At 45.6% G+C, this 25,034-nt stretch overlaps 1 protein-coding gene across 1 annotated transcript in view; it reads right to left on the bottom strand.

Moving 5' to 3' along the window:
* Window positions 1-3,188: 3,188 nt before the first annotated feature.
* Window positions 3,189-25,034, bottom strand: part of CNGA4 (cyclic nucleotide gated channel subunit alpha 4) — a 192,638-nt gene continuing 170,792 nt past the window's right edge. The window contains exons 4-5 of the mRNA XM_078656282.1: window positions 23,359-24,354; window positions 3,189-3,604 (exon numbers count right to left, since the gene is read on the bottom strand). Coding sequence (XP_078512408.1) covers window positions 3,189-3,604; window positions 23,359-24,354 — 1,412 coding nt within the window. The remainder of the gene's footprint in view (window positions 3,605-23,358; window positions 24,355-25,034) is intronic.

Below are 25,034 nucleotides of genomic sequence, written 5' to 3'. Positions count from 1 at the left end.
TGAGTGAGTGAGTGAGTGAGTGAGTGAGTGAGTGAGTGAGTGAGTGAGTGAGTGAGTGAGTGAGTGAGTGGGCGAGTGAGTATGCAGGAGAGCGAGCGAGTGAGTGAGTGACTGAGTGAGTGAGTGAGCGAGCGAGCGAGTGAGTGTTTATCTGAACTGAAATCCATGATGGCCTGCTCCAGGGTCTCACACTAAAAAGCTGAGTGGTCTAAATTAGCGGAAAATAAGTGAAAAACTGGAAGAAATATTTTAACATTTCGGTGGGAAAGGGTCAAATCTGCAGATGAATGTTCAAAAGCATGTTAATGTTCTCACCCCAGTGCTAATAATAATAGGAAAAGTATATGAAACTTCACTCAGTATTTATTTGCAAAATCCCAGAATGTTCCTAAAGTAATCTAATTGACATATTGAGGGTCTTTGTTCCCCTCATACACACCGTCTTCAGCTACATTGTTGGGGTCTCCATGCCAAGATGTCAGTCTCCTTCAGACATCTGGCAGCAGCCGGCTGTCTGCACCCTCACAGTCACCCCCCCCCCCCCCCACCGCCACCACCGCCTTTGGACGATTATGCACATATACAACTCAGTGGGTGTCACCAGCTGTGGCAGGGTGGATTCTCTACAAATATTCCCAGCTCAGCAGCCACTGTCAATCCCTGCTATTAAAATGAGCCAGTGGCCCCGTCAGTGACTGCAGTGCGGCTACTGGCTATCACACGCTAATAGCCAAGGTTGTGTCTCCAATAGGCTGCCCCAGTCAGTTGCCTTCATTTCAGATCTCTCTCTCTATCTCTCTCTCTATTTCTCTCTCTTGCACCCCCTCCCTCTCTTTGTGCTTTCTAGCAGAGTTAGGAAATATGCACGAAATTTCCAAAAATTCTAAAATATCTAGTAAATTTGCAGAAAATGTCAAAAACCTGCAAAAAACAAAAAAATACATAAAGGAACTATGAAATCTGCATTGTATGCCGAGAAACATATGTGAAGCAGTTTTTGGGGTTACCATATGTGGGGTATCTCCGCAGGGTTAACCCTGTGACAGAGATCGAAGTGCAGCGGCAGCAGGGCAGCCTGAGCAGAGATAATCAGAGATTGCCCACAACTCTGCTGATTCTACTCCTCCATCAAACCACCTCATGTCTGATCTGCTTCACACACCACCTCATGTCTGATCTGCATCACATACAAACCACCTTGGGTCTGACCTGCATCACAAACAAACCACCTTGGGTCTGACCTGCATCAGAAACAAACCACATCCGTTCTGACCAGCATCACAAACCACCTCGGGACTGATCTGCATCACAAATTACCTTGGGACTGATCTGCATCACAAACAAACCACATCCGTTCTGACCAGCATCACAAACCACCTCGGGACTGATCTGCATCGCAAACAAACCACATCCATTGTGACCAGCATCACAAGCCACCTCGGGACTGATCTGCATCACAAATTACCTTGGGACTGATCTGCATCACAAACAAACCACATCCGTTCTGACCAGCATCACAAACCACCTCGGGACTGATCTGCATCGCAAACAAACCACATCCATTGTGACCAGCATCACAAGCCACCTCGGGACTGATCTGCATCACAAATTACCTTGGGACTGATCTGCATCACAAACAAACCACATCCGTTCTGACCAGCATCACAAGCCACCTCGGGGCTGATCTGCATCACAAACAAACCACATCCGTTCTGACCAGCATCACAAGCCACCTTGGGACTGATCTGCATCACAAATTACCTTGGGACTGATCTGCATCACAAACAAACCACATCCCTTCTGACCAGCATCACAAGCCACCTCGGGTCTGATCTGATCTGCATCACAAACAAACCACATCCGTTCTGACCAGCATCACAAGCCACCTCGGGTCTGATCTGCATCACAAACAAACCACATCCGTTCTGACCAGCATCACAAGCCACCTCGGGTCTGATCTGCATCACAAACAAACCACATCCGTTCTGACCAGCATCACAAGCCACCTTGGGTCTGACCTGCATCACAAGCCACCTCGGAACTATTCTGCATCACAAACAAACCACATCCGTTCTGACCTGCATCGCAAACCACCTCGAGGCTTACCTCCACCACTAACACCACAGCACACCTCACCTTAGCGGTGTCAGAGAGCACAGACAGCTCCGCCACATCACCTCAACCCCGAGACGGGACGTGTTCAGACGCTGAGCCCCTCAGAGCTGCACTACAGCACCCCACCTCTGCTGCGGTATCGAGCGCCTTTCGAGTTCTGGGGTCACCGGACATCCCTAGAAAAGCACCCCAGCTGTAATGCAATACTCCTGCTGGGTCAGACCCGAGACGTGCAGGCACCTCTAATACTGCCCTTCAATGCGCATTTGGAACTCTACCAATGCACCTCCAGCATGAACTGCGGCATGAACTATCTGTCCATGCGTCCGACCCCGCACAGCTCCGGCAATGCACCTCGGCGCTAGCCTGAAACATTCCCTGCATCAGCACCCCACAGAGCTCTGGCACTGCAGCTACAGGCATCTTCGTGGCACGAGTCTTGTTCCAACACAGCTCTGCCAGTGAGGCTCGAGGTATAACCTACAATCCCAGCACTGAAACCTGGCACCGCGCTGCGAACGCACTGTCCCTGCATTGGGATCGGGCAGGGCTGTGCCAGTACACCTCAATCCAATACCTGCAGAGCCCTAGTTCTCTATTTCCAGCAATCGTACCGCCCCCTTCTCTACCCAGGACGCGAGCAGAACCCGGAGGGTGCTTTTTGGGCACAGATACTCCAGTTGTGAATAAGGAAGGGGAAATTGCACATTGTTTTATGAACAGTGCGTCCTAGTCCGTGACCCCCAGAGCAACAGAAGCAGATAAATGCCGGCTGCACTGCACACATCCCGCCCCTGCCCACCCCCTGGGGCCTGCTGCAGTCTCGTGGCCTCTGCTTCCCCTTCATCAGCCAGGGCACGTCACCTTGAGTGACTGGAGGTCGCCACGTGTTGCTTCCAAACCGGGGCGCTCTGGGGATAGTCTCGTGTTTATTCACAAAGTTGACAATCTGTGCCAGCCGCGGGCGAAGCGATTACAGCATAAACAAGGGCTGGAAGCGCGGGGGCAGGTGGGCGGGGGCGCCCGTTCCAACCAGGGGCGCGCCCTTGCGCGGGATTACGCACGGAGGGAGGTCAGTCCAGGGCCGGCGCGCCCCCCTCCCCGGGCTCGTCGGACTCCCAGGGGTCGCCGGGCTCCGGCCACAGGTTGGTCTCCCACTCCAGGTGGTCGATGCGGTAGGCCATCTTGCGGGCGCTGGACTCCAGCTCGGCCAGCAGCCGGGCCAGCTTGGTGCGCAGCCCCTCCAGGGTGGCCTCCAGCCGGGACACCTTGGCCTCCAGCTCCAGCTGCTGGGCCGCCTGCGCGGCCGCCGCGTTCTCGTCCAGCTTCTTCATCTTCAGCAGGATCTCGCGGCCCTTCTCCTCCAGGATGGCCTTGGCGTCGGGGTACTCGATCAGCGCCGCCTTCAGGTCCTCCTTGGACAGGCAGAAGAGGTCCGAGTAGCCGATGCTTTTGATGTTGGCCGTGCGCCGGTTGCCGGACATGTTGCCTGCAGAGACAGAAGATGACGCGTGAGACAAGCACTGATGGAGACAAGCACTGATGGTGGCAAGAGCTTGCAAGCTTGACACAACTACAGTCAAACTATACACAAAAACGCAGGAAAAAACAAATAGCAAAAAACACAGGAAAAAAACAAACAGCAAAAAAACACAGGAAAAAATAAACTCAGAAAAACAGAACAGGAATAAAACAAACAGAAAAAAAACTGATTTACTAAAACACAAAAACTCAGCAAAGTAATAAAATCAAAGATAACAACAGCAATAACCAAATTCGGCCAAAATTAAATAAGCTCACACATACACACAACATAACATGCCTATTATTATGAGGAGCGGCCATTGACTGTAATGAAGTGTGTAATTACTATTCAAACTCCAAGCACGCTTTGATAGTAGGATAGGTTATAAAGCGGACAGAGGCAAATCTAACTGCACTTTTAGTTGTTTTGATAAACTCACTCTAAAGTACCAAAACACAATACCGAGACAGATCCTCCTAACGCACCAGTGCTCACAAAGATAGTGTTTGTCAGTGTTTGTATGGTTACCCACTCTAAGAGGACCGATTGGTCCTCACCTTGTGCGTTTTATATTTATATATATATATATATCTATACACACACACACTCTCTAATATAATAAAATTCAACAATTGAACAAAAGTTCTGCCAAAACTCAAAGTAAGCTATCAGCTAATTTGTTTATCCGTCGTAATTACAAGACTTAGGGCTAGATGTAGGTAATCCGAAAATACCGATTCTAAAATACCAAATTTTACCAATTCGGTATTTCAGAATCGGTATTTGGGATGTAGATAATAATTCGGTAAAAAATACCAAATCTGTAAGATTCGGAATTCACCAAATCGGTAATTACCGATTCTGTATTTGCCATTCATTCCTATGGGCCTCCAGGCCCATAGGAATGAATGTCAATTACCGAATCGGTAATTACCGATTCGGTAAATACCGAAAAAGTCAAGGGTGGCAGGGTGTTACTTTGACACCCTGTTGCACCCCTGATTAGTGCTTGTGTGCCATGTGCATGTATGTCTGTCACATGGCACAGGTGTACATGCACAGATTTGCATACACACAGGTATTCCTTATTTACAACCAACTAATAGTTGGTGGTAAATAACGAATCCTTAAAGCCCTGTGGCACTGTTTACAGTGCCACCTACATCTCAAAATACAGATTCGGTCATTTTACCGAATCGGTAAATTTACCGAATCAGTAAATTTACCGATTCGGTAAAATTACCGAATCTGTATTTTGAGATGCCCTACATCTCAGTATCCAAATACCGGTCGGTAACGGCCGAAAATCGGTATTTTCAGCCATTACGGACCGGTATTTGGATACCTACATCTGGCCCATAGTACTTATAAGGTGCTGACCTTCCTCCCCAAATATTCTAAGACTAGGGGTGGGAACTGTAAGTTCCACTTGTGAGATCCATCTCTGTTCCTCATCTATACATTTAGGACAGGCTAATTTACTGTGGGTGAGTAAAGTCCAAGTACAGTCTTGAAGACAAGAGATCATGTGTCCTTTACATGTCCTGTAATGACCAGGCTGAGTTTGGTTTAGCTGAAAGTGTTAAGATGAAATAACCCAGAACCTATGCAAGCACTGACCAAACACTTCCTGCACGCATGACAGTAACACTTGTGAATGCCCAATTCCTATAATAATTGTGTCCCTCAGGCTTCCCCTACGAGTAGCTCATGAGCTACTGTCAGCTCTCTAGCTACCTGTGATTAGCTCTCCTGTCTGCAGCCCAGCCTATTAAATTAAAAATATTTGCTCAGTTTAATTAATTTATGTATGCCAAAATTGACAAGGCTATATTTGAGATAGAACTGCAAGTTGTTTTCTTTAAGAATTCATAAGCTAACGTTTGGAGAAAAATGGTTGAATTTCCAAATGTGTTATTTATCACTAATATTTCTACTCTGGCGTCTTGGCACTGCTGCTGTGGTTGTTATGTATTACTCTCGCAGAGGTTTGCACTTGGCACTTTCTGAAGGGTCATCCCCAAACTTTTTGCCTTCACCCACCTGTTTTGCTGAATTTGTTTTTGTTGGCTTCTAGGACTCTGCGCACTTTACCACTGCTAAAGTGCCTGAGCTGTCTCTCTTAAACATGGTAAAATTGGCATACATCCAATTGGGCAATTTAATTTAGTTGTAAGTCCCTAGTAAGGTGTTACATTTACCTAGGGCCTGTAAATTAAATGATACTAGAAGTCTGCAGAACTGATTGTGCCACCCACTTAAGTAGCCCTTTAAACATGTCTCAGGCCTGCCATTGCAGCCTATGTGTGCAGTTTTAAACTGCCATTTCAACATGCAAGTTAAACCTCTTGCCAGGCCCACACCTCTCTTTTTAATACATATACACCATGCCTAGGATAGACTTTACACAGCTCAGAGGACAGGGTGCAGTGTTTTTTAAAAAGTTGGACATGTACTTTTAAGTTTTACATTTCCTGGTAGTGAAAACATCTAAATTTGTTTTTCACTACTGTGAGGCCTTCCTCTCCGATAGGATAACATTTGGTATCCTTAGTACATTTACTAAGTGGTAACAGTCAATTGAGAGCGGATAGGATTGAGGAGTTTGGTGTCTAAAGAATTATTGTACTTTTAATCCCTCTTTAATAGTAAAATCAGATTTCATGTCACAACTCTTAAAATGCCTCCTTTATAAAGTTCGAAACAGTGAAAAACGGGGGGTCTTGTCCATATGAGACAAGGTGGGACATAATCAATTTATCAAGAAAAAATGGCATGGTCTCCACTTTAAGTTACTGCTATTTATTTAAGCAGACTTAGATGCCTAGACTATCAGTTCATAGGCGTGCACGAATTTGCCCTTGTGATACCAGCCCTTATCTATTAAGGCATAAATCAGCAGACTCTAGGACTGGTACAATAAGTGACACTGGTGTAATGTAGCCATGTAGTAACTTGTGTGTGTTATATTATTTGTAATTGTGTATTCACATATGTATATATTGTATTGTACTTATAAATATTGTCAATCATTGTAAATTGTTTTCGTTTTTTTGTTGCGCCCAGACATATGAAAGTTGTAAACGTATCATAATATGTCGTAAACATATGCAATCAAATTCCTGCATGCCTATGAACTGATAGTCTAGGCATCTAAGTCTGCTTAAATAAATAGCAGTAACTTAAAGTGTGGACCAGGTCATTTTTTTCTTGATAAACTTTTATAAAGTTGGCATTTTATTGTCTTAACTACTTGGTGGCTACAATCTGTATCACGGGTCACATGACTATCTGTAGCTGGCAGTTGGTCTTTTTGTATTGCTCCTAGACTGTGAGACAAAGGGGGAACAGATGTTGGCAGAATAAGGCGCCTGAGTTCATGAGGGGGAGGAGCTGTCACCGACCACACTTGCACATCACAAAAGGCTCTGCCTCAGCACACTCACAAAGGGTTTGACACTAGTCTTTTGTGATGCCAGACAATCTGGGGCCAGGGCAGGAAGGCAAGAAATTTAAAGCCCCTCTGGTGGTAGAAGACTCTGGAACCTTCTCTTACTTCAAAGTGGGCACCAGGAATAAGAAATGGACCCTAAGATCCAACACTCCAGTACACCTCTGGACGTGTGGAAGACTCAGCAAGACTGCTGTGCAGCTCTGCAAGAAGGTCTGCTACTCTGTTGCCCTGCTGCCTTAGTGAAAAGTATTGAACATCCATCTTGAACCCGCAACCACCAGGTTGACTCTAATGGCTAGTTGGCTGGCCTCCTGAACAGAGTCTCAGGGACCCAGAATGCTCCAACATTCTTGAACACAGCACCTGGAATCTGTCTGTATGAGTCTTGACCCCCAAGTTGTGTCACCCCAGGCTGGGCCCGTTGAAGTGGGCCAAAGGGTGCCCTGCTAGCCCAGCTGTGGTCCTGTGAGAAGACCAGACTCAGCGCGATGCATGTCCTCATAGCTGCATCGGAACTGCCACTGAGCAACGCATCCCAGACAAAGGACCCTGTTGCTCTTTGGAACCACCCCTGCATGACGCATCCTCAATGAAGGACCTCGCATCACAACCCCGCAGCTCCCCAGAACCACCACTGTGCAACGCATCCTCGACGCAGAACCTTGCATCACAACCCGCAGCCCATCGGAACCGCCACTGCTCGATGTAGCCTCCATGCGGGACCTCACTATGTTCAGCAGCCCGTGAGCTCTCTATCTGGCCCACACTCCATCGTGGTCAGCTTGAACTTGGGACTTTGACCTCGTACTGCGTGCCCAGATAACTACAGTTGGTGCTTTGTGCTTCTAGTCGCTATTTTCTCTTAAATATTTAAAATTGCATATCTCGAGTTTGTACTGGTTGGATTTTTGTTGTTTTGGTTTCAAACAATTTATAAAAGTTTACTCTAGTATTCTAAATTGGTGTAAAAAATGTTCTTGCGTTGTGTTTTTACTTTATTACTGTTTGAAGTGCTGCATAAATACTTTACACTTTGCCTCTATATCAAGCCTGACTGCTTTCGTGCCATGCTACCAGAGGGTTAAGCACATGTTAATTTGGAGTTTGCTTATGACTTCACCCTGACAGGAATTGTGGTTGCTGTTGAGTAAGTTTTCACTCCCCTCAACCAGTAATCCAATTTCCTACACAAATTAACAAATCCTTTTAAATCTTACTACTGGTGACGCTGTCTGTTCAGGGAGGTGATCACTGCTGCTAATTTTGCATACAGTGGCCACAAATTTAAACTTAACATAACACACAAGGGCCCTCTGGTCTAAGAGATGTGAAATTAGGATGAACAAAAAAACACCAGATCGAAAATGCGTCCCTCTAAAGGACAGTTTCCCTGACCCACCAAAGGTGGCATGCTTCATCATTGGGGAACCTCCTCGTACGATGATGCCTAGTCATGGTGCGGGCTACAAATCCCAATGATGATGCATGCCACCTTTAAAGGGACGCCTTTTCGATCTGGTGTTTTTTTGTTCAGCCTAACTTTGGTTTTGCGATTCTCAAAAAACAATTTTTTTGCGAACGCTATGTATGTAGGATTTGCAAATAATTTTGCGAATCCTACATATTTCTTACTTGTAAATTGCAAATTGTGATTCACAATTAAGGAATACCTCCCCATTCATTCCAATAAGAATGAATGGGAAGACATTCTCAATTTGCGATTCTCAATTAGTGAATTGCAAATTGAGAATGCAATTTCAAGGGTGCCAGGGTGTCAAAAGGACACCTTGTTGCATCCCTGGAATGTGCATGTGTGCACATGTGGCACACATACAAGCCCTAAGGGCATGTATGTGCGCCACATGGCACTTTGAAAAATGCAAAAAAGTGCATTTTTTCAAAGAAATCGCAAATTACCACCAACTCGAAGCTGGTGGTAATTTGCAATTCCTTATGGCCAAATTGCACTTTTTCTGGGCCGCTTACATTGCATTTAAGGAATCGCAATTTGTGATTCCTTAAATGTAATCGCAAAATAGGGACTCGCAAATATGCGATTCCTTATTTTTGCGAGGCTGTTTTCCTTTCATACATCCCACTTAGCTAAATTCTGCGAATTCCGGCGTTTTCTGATCGCAATTTGGAATGATACATATTGCCCTTTATCTCTTAGACCCGAGGGCCCTTGTGTGCTATGTTGTACGAATCAGGGGAGTATGCCCTCGCTGGTTTCTAAACCTCCTCCAGCACTTTTTACAATTTCCTTCACTAATGTCTATTACGACACTAATATAAGAAGCTCAGGATGACTTTAAATCAAAATATTACATGCATTTGTTTTAGTTGTCCTGATTCTACAACATCTCTAGTGCTCACAGCTTCCTGTCGCTGAGTAATGAGATATTTAGCAAAAAATATTGCAATATTTTAATGCACCACTGAAAATTAAGTGATGGCTTTTAAGCCATTAATGTAATCGTTACTTACATACCAGAGTCACAAAGAGGATTAAATACTTAGCTATTTACATTTGCGTAGATCAACAATGGGTGTGTGGGAGAAGCATAATTCCACAGATGGAAAAGATTAGAAGAATGATCCACCATTGGATGCCACTGCCCACGTCATTAATGAAAAGAGCGCGCTAATTATAAGGTGGATAGCCCTGCAGAGAATACTTTAGGTAGTTTCAAATATCTCATTTAAGATCCCAAGGCAGTTCGGCAGTTCTTCACACTACTTACAGTCAGAATAACATCTTCCCAAGCATAAACATGGCAAAATGCTGTAAGTCACCTTGTGACGTTGGACTACGCATTGGCAGAATTTATGGCATACTACCGGGCAACACATTTGGTGGTGGTCGATGCAGGGTCGTTCAGTACAAGACTTGGGCCCACCTACAGTGAAAGATGGGTGCTCGGTAGTGTAGCTCCACAGGACTTTCTATAAGGGGTCATCAGCTTCCTCCTCCCAACTACTAGGACAGTTTCCACAAGTTGGAGAGATGCCAGTTGTGAAAGTGGTTGGTGCAAAAACACTAGCAGAATAGCTTCCTGTGTGGGTGGGCACCTTGTCCACCTGAGGTAACGCAGGATGGGATACACTCGGTGTGTCGATACAAGGGAATGTGAGTGCTAACTCAGTTATAAAACCATTTGCTGCATTGCAGGAGCAATTTGGCCTACCAAAATCTCAATTCTACTGCTACCTCTAGCTCAGGCATGGCCTTAATTCATACGCAACGCTGGGAAGAACTTCTAGAATTCAGCCCACTCAAAGCAAGCATCACTCAGCCCCCTGTTCCCACCAGGAAAATAGCCCAGCATACAATACACTTGCAGTTCATTTTCTTAAAACATTTTTGCAACTCAGGCTTGACTGGGAGAAGGACTTGAGGGCCTGGACACACAGGAAAACAAAGGATGGCATGAGGCCTTTAGGAAAATAGCAATAGATGCAAAGCTTAGATTTATATAATTTAAATTCCTGCACCGCGTATACTACACCAGGAAAAGAAGATGGCAAATGTGCAAGCCTTGTCACTCATGTCTGCTGTGTACAGAAGCATCATATATCACACAGAGGCATCAGCTCAAATGGTGTGTGCATTAAATAGAATACAGCCTGGAAAATTGGCTTGTTCAAGTCCTGCTCAACAGGAGAAGACAGGGCGTGGCTCAGTCTGCCCACTCTTTGTTTAAAATCTCCCACATGGGAGACCAGGAGAAACCTGTCCTGAGAGTGGCCAACTCCCATAAATCTACTGCAAGCCAGATGAATTGTGAGGAGTGTGCTGATGTAGAAGAGGGCCACAGAAGTGTCAGTGTTCATCGTAAGTACAGTGATCCTTACATTATGTCCAAGAAGACCATCTCCAAAGTTTACGAGTAAATTAGTGATTATCAACAGCATGTATTTAGTCTCTCTGCTCAAAAAGGGTCGCTTGGCACTGAAAATGTATTCCACCTTGCCATAAAGATTTTAAGTGGTTTGAAAATAAGAGAGGTTTGTTTTCCCAGGGGTCACAAATCCTTCAGTATTGGGTAACATAATGCTCTCGATTGGCCTCAATAAGTAGGAGAGTCCCCTTTTGCACTAAGGTACTTCACCGACCAGGACTGCATTGGACTTGCAACTTACCGAGACCGCACTGTATACTTCACGGATAACATAGAAACATTGACCAGAGAGAACGTATGGAAAACATTAGTGAGACAACTAATCTATTTTGCTGCCTTGAGGAAGCCCCAGGCCTGTGCGCCGGAAGGGGCGAAACACGTGTTGGTTTTTTCCAATTACCTTGTTTTTATTAATAAAGCAGCATATCACAAAGAATATCTGAATTTGCGGGTCTTCACACAGAACAATATTAAGGATATAAATGAATTCGAACTGACCTCTTATTCTTATGTGATTCATAAAGTTCTTAAGAACAACGTCTCTGACAATGTCTCTAAGACAACCTCTGTTAAGATAGAAGGTGCAAGGACTACTCCAGGAATAAGGCTGAGAAATTTCCCCCTGTCCAGGAGCTGATTGCAGTCCTATGGCATAAGGAGCAAGAGGGGGCACATTCACAGTTTGGGCAAGACCAACCCTATTATGCAAGGTGGCTCTAGTCCTAGAAGCTCCTCAAAACATCAAGAACCTGCCCTCCAAGAAGAGATGGACTGTCAGCCTGAAGAAGAGCACTTTCTCTTGGGGAGAAAAGGCCCCAAAAGACATCCGTGACCACAATGGTATCAATGGATGAAACACTTCTAAACTTGTGGTTCGCACCGAGCCGAAGATTGTACTAGGCTCAGAGACCTAATGCTAAGTTGGAAGTGGTCACCTCTCTGGCGAATGACCTGACAAGGTAGTTGTCTGAATAGTCAAGTAATATATATGTATGTATATTTCATATTATACTGAGAGAACATCTGTATAATATATACAATACAATATTACATGCAAAACACCATACACTATGAATGACATCCAATACAAAAACTGGATCAATATTATATTATCAACAAAAAATGTAATACCACCTCCAGCATATTGTCTGGATTAGTAAAAAACTGATAGTTAAACTCAAAAGAGAGTTAACAAGAAAAGATAGGGTGGTACCTGTACCTCAGCATAAGTTGAATATACATATATCGAATGATTTGACAGGAATTAAGTTACAACATAAGACACGTGGGGCCCGATTCCCAAATGTAAACTTGGACCAAAAGTCTACGTTTACGACTTTCAGTATTCACAAAAGTAAGTTATGAGTAGCATCTTTAAGTCCGCACTCAAACGGAGTTTCCGCACTCGGAGCAGAATCTCCGAAGTCGGGCGGAGATCTGCCCTGAGTGCAGAGATTCCACTCCTACCCAGAGTGGAATCTCCGTACCCAGAGTGGAATCTCTGCATTCGGGGAGGATCTTCACACGAGCGTGGAGATTCCATCCCAAGTGCGAACATAAAGATACTATTTGTAACTTACCTTTGTGAATACTAAAACGTTGTAATGTTAAACTTTTGGTCTAAAGTTAAACCAAAAGTCTAACTTTATACCTTTGTGAATCAGGCTCGTGGATTTGCAGATTTAGGAGGTATATAAAGGCTGGTCTATCTTGCCTAAAATTTGCTCAGAAAATTATCCATTTACTTAATACTCTTCTCAGGGTCTTGTAAAATGAACAAACTATCCACAGTTTAGTTTTACCTCTTTCGTTGTTATGCAAGCGATCATCCAAGGGGAAGAATACGGTGACTCGCTGGCCACTTTCGCAGAACACCAGTCTTACTAACTAAGAGTCAGAGGCGGCTTAGGAATTACTCTTTCTGAAGTTGTGACATGGCTTGTTGGTCCACAATGCCTGGGAATCTGAGTCAGGAAGAGTAGATGGTTCTCAGGGAACAGCATCAAATCTAGCAATCTCAAATTAGTAGCAAGGTCAGCTTGTAGGAGTAGCCGTCACTGGTGTGGGTAACCGGCATGAGGGAGGTCTCACGGATCTTGGGCATTGCTAAGAAAAAGAGAGCACATGCTCAGTAAATGCTTTACAGAATTGCGCCAAGACCTGATACTAAGCTCACTGTTCCCAGGGAGCTTGCAAAGGAGACTGACCTCTGGATTAGCACCAGAGTTTTCACGAAGCTACTTGAGGGATGACCAGAAGAAAGAGGGGGAGAAAAAGAAAAATCTAATAAGTCTCAAAAGCCCCTCAAAATGAGTTCTCAGTCCCATCCCGAACAAAAGAACAGTGGGTTTTATGGTAAGAACTCCTCAGGCCACTTTACATCCAAGTGCTATGAGTTTTACCAGTCACTTTAAGGGGATCTAGTGGAGAAGTGTGGCTCAGGGGTTAGAGGCGGCAGACCTGGAAGCTGAGATCGGTCCTGGACCAGGGTTCAATTCCCCGCCTCGGCGGGTCTTGGGCTAAAAAGTTCCATGGACTCGATAATTCTCGTTTCGGTGCCTACTCGACTCACGGGTTCACACTCTGCGACTCTGGGCAATAGCTTGCTTAATCTCCACTACGGCCCCTCGCGGCGGGATGCCTGGCTTTCACCTTGTGGATACCCTGCCGGGGTTATCTCACAGGGGAATACCAGGACGGGTTCCCTAAGCAAGCGCCGTGAGACCCCTTTGCGGGGGTGATACGTGCGCTATATAAGTAACCACGTTTACGTTTTTTTTATCTGCAAGCGCAGGAAGCGGCCCCCCACTGGTGAGCATACCCTGGCGATGGCAAGTGTAGTGTTCGTGGAGGAGGTCCCCGCAGTGAGTGTTGGGGGAGTGCAGAGGTTACCCTTGTGTCCCTGGGCGACAGCGAGATTGTGCCAGAGACTCGCATATCTGACAATACTAAGAAATACAGGCAGTGGCCCATCAGTGAGCAGAGGGTGAAGGCTGTTAGAGACACAGGATCCAGTATGACTAATGTTAGCTGTTGCCTTGTGTCCTCAGGGCAGGTAATCACTAATGTAGTCTACTAGATTGTGACAGGAGACAACAATGTGAGGCACTACCCAGTGGCGCTGGTTCCTTTTGAATGGGGGAGGGGGGTTTCCGGTTTCTCAAAGGTAGCGGTGAGTCCGGACATGTCTGTGGACTGTCTGCTGAGGAATGACCTGAAACACACTTTCTGTAAAGAGGTGGAGCTCAGGTCCCAAAGGGAGATGTTGGGATTGCCTGAGTGAGTGTGTCTGACTACAAGGTCCATGGCAGTCCGAGAGGAGATTTAAAATGGCTTGGAAATGCTTTCACAATATTAGGAGGACAACCTAATTTCCTTGTTCACATTGAACTTTCCAATTCGAATTGCATGTATCTATAATCACCCTCCTAATATCGTGAAAGCATTTACTAAGGATTGAGTTTTGTGGGCAGTCAGAACTCCAGGAGTGGGCATAAGAGACCTATAACATTGGGATATTTGACCAGTGTCATTCAGAAACACCACTGCTGGCTGTCTTTTTTCAATCAAATTGACTTTTAGCCTGGAACAATAGCCCAGCAGCCTGCCAAGGAGAGGAGGGGATGGGGGGATGGGAAGCCTGCCTCAGATGTTCCCGCAGTCTGGAGGAGGCTGATCCCGAGGGTGACATCCCAGAGGCTACAGGGGAAGACATTGCTGCCCTTGAGGACCTACCTGAACTAGCCTAATGTCAAACTAGAGGAGGCCCCTCCCAGGCAAAGGTCTGCCAGGTACAGAAGAAGTGATTCGCTCTTGAGGGCCTATGGCAACAGGCCGTGGCACAGGCATAGGGAGACACCAATGCTGATCACCTCATCTACTGGGAGAATGGTCTCCTGTATAGTGACCTAAGGTCCCTGAACCTGGGTCAACCTGCGTGTTGGTGATCCGACAGTGGTATCAGGCCTTACTGGAGCTGGTTCGTGATGTACACCTGGTAGGACATCTGGAGCAGGCCAAAGCCTTGGCAAGGGTGGTCATCCACTTCTATTGGCCCTGGATGAGAGTGACCATAGAGGCATTCTGTAGGTCCTGCAACACCTGACAGGCCAGTGGGAAGTCAGGGGTAAAGTGGAAGGTTCCCCTGCTAACCTTCCATGTCATGGGAACCCCCTTTGAGAGGGGGAGCATCAACATTGTGGGGCCTCTGGACCCCAAGACAGCCTCGATCAACATGTTTATCCTGGTATTGGTGGACCATGCCACATGTTATACATAGGCCATTCTTCTGAGGTGGGTTTTCCCAGGGAGGTTGTGTCTGACCTGGGAACCAACTTCATCACATCATAAGTGAAGTCAATGTGGGGTGAGTGTGGAGTAACCTACAAGTTTTCAACACCCTATCACCCCCAGACCAATGGGCTTGTTGAGAGATACACCACAACCCTCAACGGCATGATCATGGGCCTGTCTGAGCCCTTGAGGCATAAGTGGGACACCCTTTTGTCAGGTCTATTGTTTGCATACAGGGAAGCTCCTAAGGAGGGGTAGGGTTGAGTCCCTTCAAACTTCTGTATGGCCACCATGTTACAGGGCTTCTCAGGCTTGTGAAGAAGGGTTGGGCACAAACTCTAAAGAAACCCCCCAATATCAATTAAGCCACATGTTGGCTTGCCCGACTCAGATGAAGCTCTTTTGGAAAGAGGCCACTGAGAACCTGGAGGACAGTCAGGAAGTCATGCAATTCTGGTTAGACCAAAAAGCCATTCTGGTAGAATTTCAACCTGTTCAGAAAGTGTGAATGTTGGAGCCAGTAGAACCACTGGCCTTGCAGGACCGGTAGACCGGGCCATGTGGGGTCATGGAGCACAAGAGGGAGGTCACGTGCCTGGCGGATATCCAGATCCCCAGGAATCCATTGAGGATCGTATATGTCAACCACCTCAAGCCCTACTTCGAAATGTCCAAAGTCACCATGCTCTTGGTGAGAGATGAAGATAAGGAGGAAGAAAGCAAGCATCTCCCAAACCTCCTCCCTCTAAAGAGTAGGATAGTTCAGTAGAGCTAGTGAATCTCTCCCATCCCAGACTTCATACCAGAAGAGAGAATGGCACCAGTTGCTGCAGAAATTCTCCTCCTTGTTCTCACTTATCCCTGTGCTCACCACTTAGTGTACCCTTGATATCGACACAGGGAAGAGCATACTTGTCAAGAATAACATCTACAGGCTGTCTGATAAAGTGAGAGCTAGTATCAAGGAGGAAGTGTCCAAAATGCTGGAGTTTAGGTGATTGAACACTTCAACAGCCCATGGTCCAGTCCAGTGGTTCTGGTACCCAAGGCTGCCCCACTCGGTGACACCCATGAACTCCAATTCTGTGTGAATTACAAAGGGCCTAAATCAGTCACCAAGGCGGATGTACACCCCATCCTCTGGGCTGATGAGCTCATAGACCAGTTGGGAGCTGCCAAGATCCTAAGTACATTTGATTTGACATCTGGATACAGGCAGATTACCTGACCCACTGAGGGCCCAGGAAAGCTCTGTATTCTCCACCCCAGAGGGCCACTTTCAATTTAGGACGATTCCCTTTGGGTTAAAAATGCCCCAGCCACTTTCCAGAGGTGGTTAATCAAGTCCTAGCTGGCCTGGTGACTTCAGTGCCACCTACTTAAACAACACAGCTGTCTTCAGTTCTAGCTGGGATCACAGCCTGAACCACCTCCGGGCAGAGATTCAGGCCCTTTAAAGGGCAGGCCAGTAAGTGCCAGATAGGGCATGGACCCCTTGTGCGGTTGGCCCACCAAGTCAGTGGGGAAAGTAGTCCCCACCAGCCCAACATACAACATCTTGGCTTGCGAACCCGGCAAGACCTACACGGAGGTGAGAGCCTTCTTCAACCTCACTGGTTACTACAAGAGATTTGTTAAGGGATATGGCACCTTTGTTGCCCCTTTTACTGAGCTGACTTCTAAGAAGCAACCCAAAAAGGTGTTCTAGTCAGAGGTGTGCCATGAAGCATTCAACGCCTCAAAGGAGGCCATGCGCACACCACGTACTCAAGGCAGTTGACTTTTCCAAAGAATTCATAGTGCAGATGGATGCAATTTAGCAAGGCACTGGGCCTATTCTCTCACAGCTGAATGATGAGGGCTAGGACAAACATGCAGCCTTCCTCAGTAGAAGGCCACGTCCCAGGGAACAGAGGTGTAGTGCAATAGAAAGGGAGGGATTTGCAGTGGCATGGACACTGAAGAAGTTGAGGGGTTGTATGACGTTACAACGCATGCTTTTACCACGCATGCTATTACAACGCAGTTTTTACAACACATGCTGTTACACTGCATAGCGCTTTGGGGTGCTGGATAGTGAATAGTTTAATTTACTATTCCAACTCCAGTCCCCGTGGATAGTAGGGAAGGTGTTGGATAGTAAATTAAAACTATTCTCTATCCTAGAGCGCCCCCCAGAGCAATGCGTTGTAATGGTTTTCGTTGTAAAACCTGCGTTGTAAAAGCACTGCGTTGTAAAAGTTTCGTTGTAAAGGATGTTTCCCAGTTGAGGCCATACTTGTTTGGGACTCACTTCTGGGTTCAGATGGACCACAGACCCCTTAGATGGCTGATGCAGATGAGGGGTGAGAATCCTAAACTGGTGAGGTGGTCCATCTCCCTACAGGGAATGGACTTCTTAGTGGAATGATGCCCTTGGACTGGCCACAACAATGCTGATGGTCTTTCCAGGTTTTTCTGTCTTAGCGATAAAAACTCCCGTGAGGGTGGGTAGTTCTCTCTGCTTTCTGCCGGGGGGACACTGGTTAGACCTGGTATCTTTGATGTAGTATTCCCCCCAGACATTTTACCTTGACTCGCCCATTTTTTTTTCAATTGTTCATTTTTTTAATGACCTTGCTTTTGTTTACATTAGGACTGGGTACACTTTACCTACAGTAACCAGTGGTAAAGTGCTTGTGCTCTTTCCCATAAACATGGTAAAATTGGCTTATCTCTAATTGGCCCATTTAACCTACTTCTAAGCCCCTAGTAAATGGTACTATGTGTACTCAGGGCCTGTAAATTAAATGCTACCAGTGAGCTGCAGCATTCCTTGTGCCACCAACTAAAGTGTCCCTGCAAAACATGCCTCAAGCCTGCCACTTCAGCCTGTAGTAGATTTTAACTGCCATTTCGACTTTGCAAAATAAACAAGTCCATGGTATTTAAAAAGTAGGGCATGTGTATTTAAGTTGTTCATGTCCTGACAATGATAAAATTCTAAAGTGGATTTTCACTGTAGCAAGGCTATCTCTGCCATGGACTAATACTAAGTTACCTGATTATATGTGATAACTTCAGTTTGGGAATATATAGACAAATACTTCTTCCACTCTTTTGAATTGTAATATAAAATCCTCTATAATTCTAAAGTCAGATTTAACGTTACTATTTTGAAAATTACACTTTTTGAAAGCTAGCATTTTTCTGCCTAAACCAATGTGCCTTTCTGCCAGTGTCCAGAGTCACAATAATGTGAATGGCTTGTCTGTGGTATGTTGTGTATTTCCTCCAGACATGGGGAAAAAAGGGGCCTGGGTGTTATGGGTGTGATGGAGCAAGGATTCGCACATGAAGCGACTTGCTTGAATTAATGAACCTCAAATAACTCGTAATGAATTAACCAACATGTTTTCTACATTAATATTTGCATCACACGACATTTGAGTATCTAGGGGACGCTTGCCTATGTGTTTTACTAATGATAATTCGCTTGCAAACTAAAATGGCTGCTGCTACGCGGGGTTTTCTATTGCGCATGCATCTGTCACACTCACGTGACATGACGTATTCTCTGCTTTGGAGGGAATCTTTTGCTTCTGCGCACTAGTATTAAGATGGCGGCTCTATGTTCTCACATGCGAGAAGCTTGCAACGTTGCTTTTGCTAAGCTATTCGTCCTGCATAACCTCTAATGCTATAGTTAAATATAAAATAATGGGTATAGAGTAGAGATAAGTGGTATACAGTGCATTCATTTATTCTGTGTTCTAAAACTGTTTCTTTTCCATTTTACATGTTACAAATAAACTGGCCTGTCTCGTAACGCTGAACTTCATCTTTGGAGAAACTGCGACTGCGCAAAAGTTTCAAGTCCATGAAGCAGTGACCTTTGGACTGTGGCCAAGGAGCTGACTGTCTAAGAAGATGCTCCTGGGAACATGAACTCTTGAACCCAAGCAGAAGAAAACTATGAAAATGTTAATAAAATGTATTTACTAATAGAACATCTATTGTTGGGTGGAATAAAAGATGTCATGAGAAAATAAAAGGATGGGCGGGAACGTTAGTTTAAATATGAGATGCTAAAAGTTTCAATTTGGTATGATGTGATGACCTCTCCTCATTCTCTTGTCCAATCGAAATTGGGGATCCTTATACTTGCAACATTGGGGGGAGGTACACTGACCTGGAAAATAGTATAACTAGAGTAGGCTTAGATAGAAATTTTGTCCGACTTGTCCGAATAGCTGACCTGTCACTGACCCAACGCACGCAATAGGTGACCGAGTACAGAGGTGTGGGCGAAGCACTCTGTCAGAAGATTCGCTGACCCAATCGGGGTCCAGGAAACTGAGGTGCTGGCAAAGCACTTTGTCGGTGAAATTCGATAACCCAATCGGGGTTCTGGCTGTTAGCTGCAGAGATGGCGTAGCGCAGGCGTTGCAACTGAACTGCGCGTGCCGGTCTTAACCTTTGGTGGTCCCTTGATCCCTTAGGACTTTAGGTACCAATGACCAGGATTGGTAAGTCAATGGTATAGGTCCTGAATTAAATTCATAAATCACTGATTAGAGGAGTAAAAAGAGCACAGGTTACCTGAATAAACTCCCAGTATAATTGTATGGGTCTAGGTGAGTATGGTAAACTAGTTGGGTGACCTGCGCGCTCTATCAAGTGTCTTCCTGACAAGATGGCTGGGGAGGAGCAGTGCCCTGCCCTGATTGTACTTCAAAGGAGCCTACCTGCAGCACAAGCACAAAAGACACCTGACCTGCCCTTGCATTTGTCCCCTAGACAGATTTGAGGCAAACCCAGGGGAAGAGGAAGTACCGTACAGAATTAGTTTGGGAGTAAGCAAGGGATTTCCACTAACAGAAAGGCAGGCTGGCATTGGGTATAAGAATGCGACCCTCAGAACCTCTCATCAGAGCACTCCAGGGCTTGTGGAAGATTCAGAAGAAATATTGCCCTGTTTTCTGAAAAAGGAAGACTGGACCTGCTTGCCTTGAACCCAAGATCCCCAGAAGTGGCTCCAAAGGTCAGTTGGCTGACCTCTTGTATGACCTACAGGGACAAAACAAGCTTCCAGAGGCATTTTCTGCAACTGCCCAGCTCACCAGCACCGACTGGGCCTGCCTGAGCTCTACTGCTGGCTTCTGCTAGAGTAAGAACAACAAGGGAACCTCTTTTTGGTCCCCATCAGGCTGCACAGCCTATTATGAATGAATTTAATGAATTAAATTCGTTTTCCACCATTAATGTATTTCATCATGTTTTACACCATTATTATTTCCTTATTTTCTTTACTCTTAAATATTTCAATTCATTACACTCATTGCTTCTTCTTATTCAAAGACCACAGGAGCAACGTTGATTCCACATGCCACTTTTTATTATCAGTCACCCAATGCATTTCGGGAATCAATCCCTTCTTCGGGGGTTTCTAAAGTATAAAAAAATTGTTTTCGTCAGTTTCATGGTCCTTATTGTACACGAAGCAAAAAACATGCTCACATTAACCAACTTGCAAAGCTAACTAGACAGTGTAGTACACATTGTCTAGAAAATATTTCATGAATGTGCACACTTCCTACTCTGAATATCTGCAATCCCTTTCCGTTTTTAAAAACCGATCATATAAACAAGTTATTTATCCATCACTGAACCATTCTGTTGACCCCTGGAACCCCTCATTAATCTTAGTGAAGGCAAACTCATGCCACGCTTACCTTGGCATGTGATATTTAAAACTCATTTTCAGCCTTTCCTTATGTTTTCCGACCCAGCCTCACTGGTTGTAAAAGCTGTTGGATACCGCTTCCACTCTTCAACCCAAACGTGCCTTCATTGAAACCGTGTTACTGAATAGTTGCCTTAATTAACCATGAATGCCTGCAGCTGCACTGTCAAGAGGAAGGAAACTCCTCCTACGTTTTCACCACGGACTCCTAAGCCTGCCCAGTCATGACTCTGCTACTATTCATTCAATAAACTGCATTAACCAGAAGGCCTCAATTAACTGTTTGACGGAAACGCTAAAAAACAACCTCCCCACCCAGGCAGATATTCACTAATTTTGAAATAACTAAACATGAAAACAATTGCAATGCTGTTTTTCAAAAATAAAACTGTTCGTGCACATTTCTTATTCACATTTGCATCCTAGTGCTTCTTGTAAAATCTCTAATCTCATTATCAGAGTCCATTTGTTTGTACTGCTTTATGTGACCGGGGAACCAACGCTTCCTGTATTCGCGATGTTATCAACACTGTCCTTTCTGTTTTTCAGCACTTGACTCTTTTTCATGGGTGCAACCTCTCCGTTAGGGCGAAAGTTCATTGAGTAACAAAACAGTAGTGAAGAGATGCACACCTTCTGTACTCCTTTATATTGCTGCTCGCTTTATTCAGATCCACTTTAACCAATGTCGGCGTGCAAGCTCTCCGCGCTCCGCCCAATTGCGCTATCAATTAGTAAGAACAACAAGGGAACCTCTTTTTGGTCTTACTAATTGATAGCGCAATTGGGCGGAGCGCGGAGAGCTTGCACGCCGACATTGGTTAAAGTGGATCTGAATAAAGCGAGCAGCAATATAAAGGAGTACAGAAGGTGTGCATCTCTTCACTACTGTTTTGTTCTGCTAGAGTAAGCCTTGATCCCTAAGAGGTGCTCCCCAGGTCCTGGATTCTTGTCGGGTATCAGACTGTACTCCTCCTGTCTCAAATCTGCAAGAATCTGTACTCCAGGTGAAAATCCAGTGGTGTTGACGGTTCCCTGCTCTTTGTACCAAACAGCTACTGCCTGTCTCTCCAACCAACGTGAAGCTCCAGCGATGACCACTCCTCTCACCGACATCAACTTCCTTGTGGCCCCCACCAACAAAAAGCTCCAGCTGAGGCTCGCCCTACAGACTCGGACATTGAAGAGGTAAACTCTTTACTGGGGCAGACCTGGTTCCTTTATCCGACCCGCGTTCCACTGCAGTCAGCCGGCACTTGTTACTTTGACCAGGAGAAATGTGGCTCAATGGTTAGAGCGGCAGACCCTGATGCAGAGGTCTGGCCCGGGACCAGGGTTCGATTCCCGCCTCGGCGGGTCTTGGGCTCAAAATTCCAAGGACCTGATAATTCTCACCTCGGTGCCTATTCCAATCATGGAGTCCCACTCTGCAACTCTGGGCAATAACTTGCTTAATCTCCACAACGGCCCCCACAACGCTAAGGATGCCTGGCCTCCACCTTGGGGGTGCCCAGGAGTGGACACCTCACAGGGAAAGCCAGGATGGGTTCCACAGCGGTATTCGTACAAGCGCCTTGAGACCCTTGCGGGTGAGTAGTGCGCTATACAAGTATCAATTTACATTTAACAGGTCTAGCAAGGCCAGGTGGCTCTTTGGTGCTATCTCAATTGAAACTTAAAAAAATTCAACTAGTGTTCTACCTATTGGACTTCCGTCATCTGAGTAACATTTTATTTATTTGATTTAACTCTATTGTTCTAAAAAGGTTTGGGTTTTTTCTTGTGTCCTGTTTTTACTTTAATAATGTTTGTGTGCTGCTTAAACACTTTACACATTGCCTGACTGGTTTTGTGCTGAGCTTTTAGAGGGTTACCCACAGGTTTTATTTAGTGACTTTTGTGGTTCACCCTGACAAGTTCTGTGGTTGTTATTGGAGTGTAGTTCTTACCCCCCTTAAATAGTAACCTAATTTCTTACAATTGTGTTTTGTTTAGATCTATTTTATGATTACAGTTTAATCTGTAATATATTTCATATATTATAAAATATTGTTAGAAGTGCTGTTTCATCACAACTTTGACATATTTTATTGCAACTGTGATAATTGTGTTATATTGTCTTTAGACTCTTCCTACATCATCTCACTTGATATAGGCCTAGACTGGTCTTCCAGGTCTATCCGGAAAACCAAGAAGGCTCAGCGTTGCTGGCTATCTGCTGCACATTAGATAGTGGATTTAGCACTTTGTTCACATAAGTGGTGGGTAAAAGCCCAAAACTGGTAAACAGATAAACAATAGAGTGTTCTTCTAAACAATGAATGCATATATGAAACATACACACCTTTGATGTTCAAGATGCTGATCTCCCCAAAGTAGTTGCCTTCTCCGAGGACAGCATATTCAGTCACGCCATCATCGGCCACGACAGCCAACTTGCCGTCCTTGATAATGTACATCTCTTTGCCGATATCTCCCTTCTTGCAGACATACTCGCCCGGACTGTAGACCTGTGGCTTCAGCTTAAGCACCAGCTCCTCCAGCAGGCTCTTCTCACAGTTCTGGAAGATCTGCACCTTGCTGAGGATGGGCAGGTGCACGCTGACCGCCACCTCGGCGCGTAGCTTCTCGGGTAGGTTCTGCAGGATCTCGTTCTCGTTGGTCATCTTCTTGTTGATCTGCAGGTGCTGGTACCAGGAGATGACCCGGTGCTTCATGCTCTTGTTGACTTTGTGCATCTGGAGGTAGAGTTTCACCAGGTCATGGTTGGGGTAGAAAGCGGCGTCAGCGGTGTTCATGTTTGAGATGACCGAGCTCATGCTGCCCATGATGGTAGCAAAGCCCAGCACTGCAATAAGAAAGTCAGCCACCATGAAGAGGTACTCTTCCTCCTGGTGGGGTTTAGGTGTGTCCCCTACTGTGGTGAGAATAAGAGTGGAGAAGTAGAAGCTGTAGATGTACTGACGAGCCAGGCGGCCAAAATCTGGGTCTGTGATGTTGGGGTAAACCCACTCATCCTTCCCGAACCCAATATAATTGGACAATGCAAAGTAGAGGCAGCTGTTCCAGTGAATAACCACAAATATGTAGACCATGAGCTTGCAGATGCGGAAGGCGTTGGGGTACGCTATTCTGGTCTCCGTGCGGTCAAATGCTTCGAACAACCTGGGTGTTCGCAAGAAGCGATTGATCCTGACAGCAGGTGTGTGGATTCCCACTTTCAGATAAAGCAAATCTGTGGGCAGCAAGGACAGGATATCCCATCGGAAGGTGGAAGTCTTCATGTAGCGCTTGGCGATCTGTTTTCGATCCATCACCAGAATGCCCTGCTCCAAAAATCCTAAGTAGAATCAGCAACAAAGTATTAGTTAATTATGTGAAGATGCAAAGAAGTTAACATGCAGAACACAGGCTGAAAAAGAATGGCAGGCACATGTAACACCAGGCAAGGGAAACAAGCTCACTCCTCTATCAACATGAATATCATCAGGCATGTCCCTGGTCAGCCAAACGCATCAAAGCCTCTAGGGCTGCTCGCCTGCTGATTTGGGGTTGTATCACTGCATGTGGCACCCATTCCATCCTTCTGCCCCTCTATGCCAGGGCTTCCTTCACTTACACAATACAGTACACTACTGAGTAATTATTATGGTAAACATTAAAGGGCTTGCTAATGCTGAGTTGTGCATGACACCAACTGGCTGTACTACTTCTCTCCTACAATAATTCCTGTAAACAGTGCAGCAAAGATGTTTTGTCTGTGCCATGCCTGTGGGGCACAGTGGTGTTCACTGAGGCCAAGAGGTGGGAAATGTGCTATGAGTTTAGAAAGTGGTCAGCAGCTGTATCCTAAATGAGCTTTAGGAGGCATCGCAGTCTGTCCTAGACCCTCCATGGGAGATATGAGGACCACAATCCTGATAGCTCCCGTTGATCGACTGGGGCAGACTATTGGCCAGTAAATGGTGGCGTGGGGATAACCCTTAGTTCCCTGTTTGATATTGACTCCTGTGCCCCTTC

The sequence above is a fragment of the Lissotriton helveticus genome, chromosome 8, assembly GCF_964261635.1.
Source record: "Lissotriton helveticus chromosome 8, aLisHel1.1, whole genome shotgun sequence".
NCBI lineage: Eukaryota > Metazoa > Chordata > Amphibia > Caudata > Salamandridae > Lissotriton > Lissotriton helveticus.
The sequence above is the reverse complement of the archived record's forward strand: the minus strand, read 5'-3'. Positions and strand labels throughout refer to the sequence as shown.